The 7,080-nt window shown below is 39.6% G+C and overlaps 1 protein-coding gene across 1 annotated transcript in view; it reads left to right on the top strand.

Annotated features, from left to right (window-relative positions):
• Positions 1–3,891: 3,891 nt before the first annotated feature.
• Positions 3,892–7,080, top strand: part of LOC5570507 (DIS3-like exonuclease 2) — a 29,918-nt gene continuing 26,729 nt past the window's right edge. The window contains exons 1-2 of the mRNA XM_001659145.2: positions 3,892–4,077; positions 4,196–5,349. Of these exons, the coding sequence (XP_001659195.2) occupies positions 4,201–5,349 (1,149 nt within the window). The 5' untranslated portion in view covers positions 3,892–4,077; positions 4,196–4,200. The remainder of the gene's footprint in view (positions 4,078–4,195; positions 5,350–7,080) is intronic.

The following is a 7,080-nucleotide window of genomic DNA, read 5'->3' as shown; positions in this document are numbered from 1 at the left end:
GCGATCGTTCAGCTTTGAAAATATTAGCCTATCACGCCTACCAAATATTTTTTTGATTTAAGCATTCATTTATGAGATATTTGAAGGTAGATTCCTTTCTCCATACAAAATAAAACGAGAAAACTTCTGCTGATCAACTGTGGACAAGAGAAAAGCAGGTAATCCATCACTAAAGAAATTTCTCGCCGATTCCTTGCAGAAATTTTGCACACCAACTGACTACCGTTTATACTGATATTTCATTCCAAATGCGTATTGCGATCAGAAAAAAAGCGTTTTCTTGGTCGGTTCCTTGGGGATGGTACACAAATTATGTGACGCTAACTTTTTAGACCCCTCCCCCTCTCCTTGTCACACGTTTTGTATGAGACCTTCAAAAATGTTGTAAGGCTTGTTACTCTTGGATTGACCCCCCCCCTCGAAGCGTGACATAATTTGTGCATGAACCCTTGTAGGAATTACCCGTGCGTTAAGAAAAGACAAGAAATTAATTTTCAGCAGCGAATCAGGGTTACAGCAGTGATTCGGATTGTACGGCCCACAGTGGTTCACATTATTCATGGCAAACATTACGCATAGAACTTAAAATGGAAGCTTAAAATGGCTTAAAAAAAGCTTAAAACGGGTAAAAACGCCTTAAAACGGCTAAAAAGGGCTTAAACGCCTAAAACAGCTTAAAACGACTAATAAGCGGTTTCTTCACCACCGCTTAGGCCCTAAACCTGGTTTAATCGTATGGGTAAACGTGGTTTACGGCTTAAGCGAAGGTGAAGAAATCGGCCCTAAAACACCTTTTACCGGATAAAATCGGCTTAAAACCGGTAAAAACGGCTTAAAACTGCTAAACGCTTTTAAACGACTTAATACGACTAACGAATTCAAAGCCTCTAAAAACGGGTAAAAACTTCTTGAAACGGCTTAAAACGGCTAAGAGCACGGATCTGGAGAACCAAACATCCGTTTAAGCTGAGTTTTCAGCTCAAACAGATGTTTGGTTCTCCAGATCCGTGCTCTTGAAAATTTGAAGTTTGGCTTCGATTCATCTTCACCTTAACCGTCTTAAAACGGCTTTAAACTGCTTTAAACGGCTTAAAACGGCAAAAAACGCCTAAGAACGCTTTAAAACGTCTGAAAACGACTTGAAACGGCTTAAAACGGTTTTAAGTTATTTCAAAGCCGTTTTTAGCCGTTTTCAGCTGTTTTAGCCAATTTAAGACGTTTTGAGCCGTTTCAAGCCATTTTAATGCCGTTTTTAGCCGGCTTAAGACGTTTTAGCCATGTTAAGCGATTTTAATCCGTTTTCAATCGTTTTAAACCATTTCAAATCCGTTTTTAGCCGTTTTAGCCATTTTAATCCGTTATCAGACATTTTATCCGTTTTTATACATATCAAGCCGTTCTAAAAATGGCTTTAAAACGGGTAAAAACGGCTTAAATTGGTTTTAAACTGTTTAAAACGGTGAAAAACGGCTTAAAACGACTCAAAACGGCTAAAAACGGAACGGCTTTTAAACTACTAAGAACTGCTTAAAAATACCTTTAAACGGCTTAAAACGGTTAAAAACGGGTAAAAACGACTTAAAACGCCTTAAAATGTCTAAAAATTGTTTAAAACGGATTCAAACGGGTAAAAACGGTCTAAAACGCCTTAAAGAGGCTTTAAACAGCTAAAACATCCTTAAACGGCTTTAAATTGCTTTAAACAGCTTAAAACGCCTTAAAACGACTTGATACGGCTTAAAACGGCTATTTTTAGCCGTTTGAAGTTATTTGAAAGCCGTTTTTAAGCCGTTTTTAGCCGTTTTAAGACGTTTTTTGCCGTTTTCAGCCGTTTTAAGTTATTTTAAAGCCGATTTAAGCCGTTTAAAGACATTTTTAGCCGTTTTTATACGTTTCAAGCCGTTCTAAAAACCACCTCAAAACGTCCTAAAATGGCTTATAACGGCTAAAAAATACCGGGTACCCCCGTTGGTTTGACCACATTTTATCTGAACACTTTTTAATTTGTACCCCGCTAATTTGCACGTCGTTCAGATTAAAAATGGTTCAAACGTCATTTAGCTTATGGAACGGAGTAAAGTGAAATGGAACGGTGTGGAACGGAACGAAAAATCAAAACAAAACAGTGAAAGAGGTGACCAGAAACACGTTTCTAGGGTGACTAGATGTTCAAATTAAAAATGAACCCCGATGGTTTGCATGAGGTATCGTTCAAATTAACGGGGGTGTCCGGTACTAATAACTGGCTAAAACGGCTTAAAATGCCTTAAAACGGCTTAAAATGCCTTAAAACGGCTTAAAATGCCTTAAAACGGCTTAAAATGCCTTAAAACGGCTTAAAAGGCTAAAAACGGCTTTAAGACTGCTAAAAACGCCTTAAAACTATTAAACGGCTTAAAACTCCTTAAAACGTCTGAAAACGGCATAAAACGGCTTAAACGTCTAAAACGTTTTAAACGGCTAAAACGGCTTAAAACGTCTGAAAACGGTTAAAACTGTCTAAATCGGCTTAAAACGGCGTATAAAACCGTTTCAAAACGAAGTTTTAAAACGAAGTCAAACTTTGAATTTTCAAGTGCACAAGACTGGAAAATTTGACAACAGTTCGCGTTGAAAATCAATCAAATTACTTGCTAGCTGGTGGTGACCAATGGGATAAATTTTCAACGCGGAGCACTGTTTGGTTCTCAAGTCTTGTGCTCTTGAGAATTTGAGGTGTGGCTTCGTTCTATAATCACCTTAAGCCTTTTTAAGCCGGTTATAGCCGTTTTTAGACGTTTTATGGCAGTTTAAGTCGTTTTAAGACGTTTTAAGTCGTTCTAAGACGTTTTAAGCCATTTTAAGACGTTTTTAGTCATTTTAAGCCGTTTTAGCCCGTTTGCAGCAGGTTTAAAGCCGTTCTAGTCATTTAAAGCCGTTTTAAGACGTTTTTAGCCCATTTTAGCAGTCTTAAAACCGTTTTTAGCCGTTTTAAGTCGTTTCAATGCGTTATAAGCCGTTTCCACCCGTTTTTAGCCACTTGAGCCGTTTTAAAACCGTTTTAAAGCAGTTTTAAGCCGTTTTAGCAGTTTAAAGCAGTTTTTTGTTCCAAAGAAAATTCCATAAGAAATTCCGAAGAAAATTTAAAAGGAAATGTCGAAAAAAATTCCAATGGGAATTCCGATGGAAATGCCAAGGCAAATTCCGAAGAAAATTCCAAAAGAAATGGCGAAGGATGTTCCAAAAGAAATACCGAAGGAAATGTCGAAAGAAAATCCAAAGGATATTCCGAAGAAAATTCTAAAGGAAATTCTGAAGAAAATTACAATGAAAATTCCACAGAAAGTTCCGATTGGATTACCTGCTTTGCTCTTGTCCACAGTTGATCAGCAGAAGTTTTAAGACTGGTTTTGTAATAGAAATAATAAACCACAGAAGAATAATGTCGCTGGTGTTCCCTTTGTTCTCGCTCAGAAACATGTTGGGTACATAAGTGTCAAACTGCACACATTTTCACGTTATAGCCCCGCCTATCTCCGCCAGCAAAAGATGTTCCTGCTGCGACGCCAGCGACATTAATTTTCTTTGGTTTATTACTTCTATGAACCAATGCATGAGTTCACTAATTTGACGTTTAAGCGGTGCCAAATTCATTCGTTGCCAAGGTCACGTAAATAACACGGCACCGCTCAAACGTCAGATAGTGAACTCGTGCATCGGTCCATTGGTTTTGTCGAAACAACTCAAACCTGTTAAGAGCCGCGTTTCCGTGTGTGATGATCAGTCCCGGATGCTGTCATTCGACTCTCACTTCCTACTTCCAGCATTTTCGGTCAAACATTCCAGTACCACTACTGTCTTTTGACAGTTTTTAACTTTTTGGTTAGCGTTAGTGTTCGATCGGGGCAAACAAATGATTTGACAAAAAAAAAAAACATCTGAGGTGAGATTTCTGCGAGTTGCTTGTGACAGTGTGTTGGCAAACCAGTACACAAATTCACTATAAATCGAATTATTTCTGCAAACTTCGGGCTTTTGATTGATGAGTAACAAATAGCTTGAGTAATTTTTGAATAAATCTTCAATTCAGCTTCAAAGGTATGAATAATTATTGAGTTTCGTAATGAATATTGAATTTCATAACATTGTGCGCCGCATTCTTTGTCATGCACCTCTTATTGTTTACTTTCACTTCTGATCTCTCCCTCGATTTCAGAAACGATGTCCGATAAAGAATTTTTGCGTGAAATCAGAGAAGAGATCAAAAGTAGCACTACGAAAATGCTGCAGCAGAGTGATCCACCGCCGGAGTTGAAACCGCTGCCGGATGACCAATGGCTGGCTTCCGAGGGGCCAAACGCGACCGATCCAACGGAAGTCGATCCTGGTTTCGAATTCGTCGAGTTGGTTTCGGCGGACGAAAAATCGGCGAAGGTCAAAAGCAAGGACGGTAAGAAAGCTACTAAGAAACAGCAAAAGTCGGATGCTTCCGTGGAAACAAACTCTAAGAAGGTTGGGAAGAAGGAAGAGTCGAGTCCTCTGAGTCCGGAAGATCTCAAGAAGGAAATCTCCGAAAAGCTCGAGAAAGTTAAGGAAAAGCTAAAGGTGAAGAAAGAGATCTGTAACAATCTGGATAGCGAGAAGCATACAGCGACGAGTAATGGATATGTTGAGGCTGATGACGAAAGCGGAAGCGTGACGTCCAGTCAGAAGAGTTCCAAGATAAGCTTAAAAGTTAAGGAGCAGGTTGTAGACGATTCGGACCAACAGAAGCAGTATGACGAGAAAACTGCGGCCATGAAGGATAGGATCAAAGATTTACAGAACAAAATCAAAACCTTGAGCATGGATTCATCAGGACCTTCTGGCCAGAAGAAAGAATCGAAGAAAGACAATAAGAAAAAGAAACCGGACCCGGAACCTCCACTGAAGAAAGCAGACAGCACATCGACTTTGTCCAGCGCTTCCAAGCCGTCTAAAAAGGAACCCAAAGATAAGAACAGCAAGGAGAAAAAAACGCCAGCGGCGGAAGCTGGTGCTGCACCTTGGGGCCAACATTTGCCACCGCAGCTCACTAGACCGGATAATCTGCTGCTGCTCACGCTCCTCACCCTGGATCCGAAGCAACGGGACGATTATCTGATGAAAATGGGCAAGGAACGAGCTATGCTGGTTCCGTCGAAGAAAAAATCCTCCACTGCAGACAAGTCGGCTGGAGCGGTTCAGGTAACCGCGAAAGTGACTGCATTTGCTGCTGAGTTGAAACGGGCCGCCCTCCTCTACTGCTATGGGCCAAAAATGGCCACGGTCAATGTTGGGGACATTAGCCGTCCGTTTATAACGGTGCAGAGCGTGCAGGAGGTGAAGAAGGTAAGATAGGATGGGTCGCACAGTGCGCCCCGCTATACCGTTATTATCATCATATATTTATATATTTTACCTATATACATTCCCAGAGTTTTCTGTCTGTCAGTAACGCTCTGAAATGTTTCACGATAGAAGAAACACTGGCCGGACTCGATTAACTCCTTTTTTTTTTTAGTTTTTTTATGCAGAAATTTGAAGTAATTTAAGGCTAAATGGTCCGTCATTCATTTTGGCAGCCATGTTGACACTGGATCTCGCAATTTCAAAGTAATTAAAATCCAGATCTCATAGGTCATATTCGTCTAGAAAAGTATTACTTTATGCACTTACAGTATTGGACGAAACATTTGCTACTTTTTCGATTTTCCATACAAAATGACCAACTTTAGTAAGCTATATCTCAGTTATTTATGGACCGATTTGAATGAAATTTTGGCAGAACATCAGACATAACTTGAATTTCACACATATTTTTGAGTAATTTTTGCAATCACAAGTTTAAAAGCAGTAATGGTTAGTAAGACTAACTGAGATCTAGCTTACCAAAGTTGGTCATTTTATATAGAAAATCGAAAAAGTTGCGAATGGTTTGTCCAATAGGGGGCCTATGGCCGGACAGCCTCTATGCCCGGACAGTTTGAATTTTCCAAAAAAGAATAATGATATTAAGATTTTAGTATTCCAGGATTATATCAAAACACATTTTTGCAGTGTATACAAATTATGACAGTAGCTGTTGAAAGTTTTACTCTGACACAACCTACCAAAAAAATGTGAAACGATAAAATTTCATACAAGTGTAGCCACAAATGTTTCTTATAATGTAAGCTGAATTGTCTCCGTACGTTGACCAGTAAGTTTTGCATCAATCACAAAGCAAAATTCATTAGAAAATGTCGAATTTCAAAGAAAAGCAACCTTTTTTGTAAACCATTGCAAGTCCTCTATGGCCGGACACCTCTTGTCCTCTATGACCGGATAGTGAAAATGTTAACCTAACAACTGGGATCTAATTCATAATTCGCTTTTTTCATAAATGTAGGGTACAAAAAAACAAACAACAAAAATAAAGCATAAACAACAAAACTTTCGGTCCTTAAAGTGCTGTCAATATAATGCTTTTAAGACAAATGAACGCACAAGAAGAAGCCACAAGATATGATGTACAGCATTTCTCCATAACTTGATAATGAAAGGACCATCGATTCGGGAGATATCGTGTAACAGAATAATTACTAAACCAGTGCAAATATGCGATTCAAGGGACCATGGCGGTAGCCATGAACACTAAATTTTACCATGGTTCTCTTACTAGATATTTGGGTTTATTCTACGAGTGGCGTGAGGTGACAATTGTCGGTGTCGTATAGCGAGGTGACAATTCTCGACTCGAGTGAAGTGACTCTCCATTTGATTTGCACGGCGAGTCACTTCACTCGAGTCGACAATTGTCACCTCGCTATACGACACCGACAATTGTCACCTCACGCCACTCGTAGAATAAACCCAATTGAGATACGAAGGTCGAGTAAGGGAGAGTTGACTGTACCTAAGAGCAATGTTGCTGAACAGCGATCGGAAACGCGAAGCACGATGAATTTTCGTAGGCATCAAAACAGAATCTGCAAATAATCACTAACAACCGTTCGGGCGCTTCATTCGTTCGTGTTTCATTTTCGGATCGCTGTTTCTCCCGACGGTATCATCGGGTGATTTTCCATCGCTCGGTAATGT

This window comes from Aedes aegypti, chromosome 2, assembly GCF_002204515.2.
Source record: "Aedes aegypti strain LVP_AGWG chromosome 2, AaegL5.0 Primary Assembly, whole genome shotgun sequence".
Classification (NCBI taxonomy): domain Eukaryota; kingdom Metazoa; phylum Arthropoda; class Insecta; order Diptera; family Culicidae; genus Aedes; species Aedes aegypti.
Note: the sequence above shows the minus strand (reverse complement) of the source record. Positions and strands in the feature narration are given on the sequence as shown.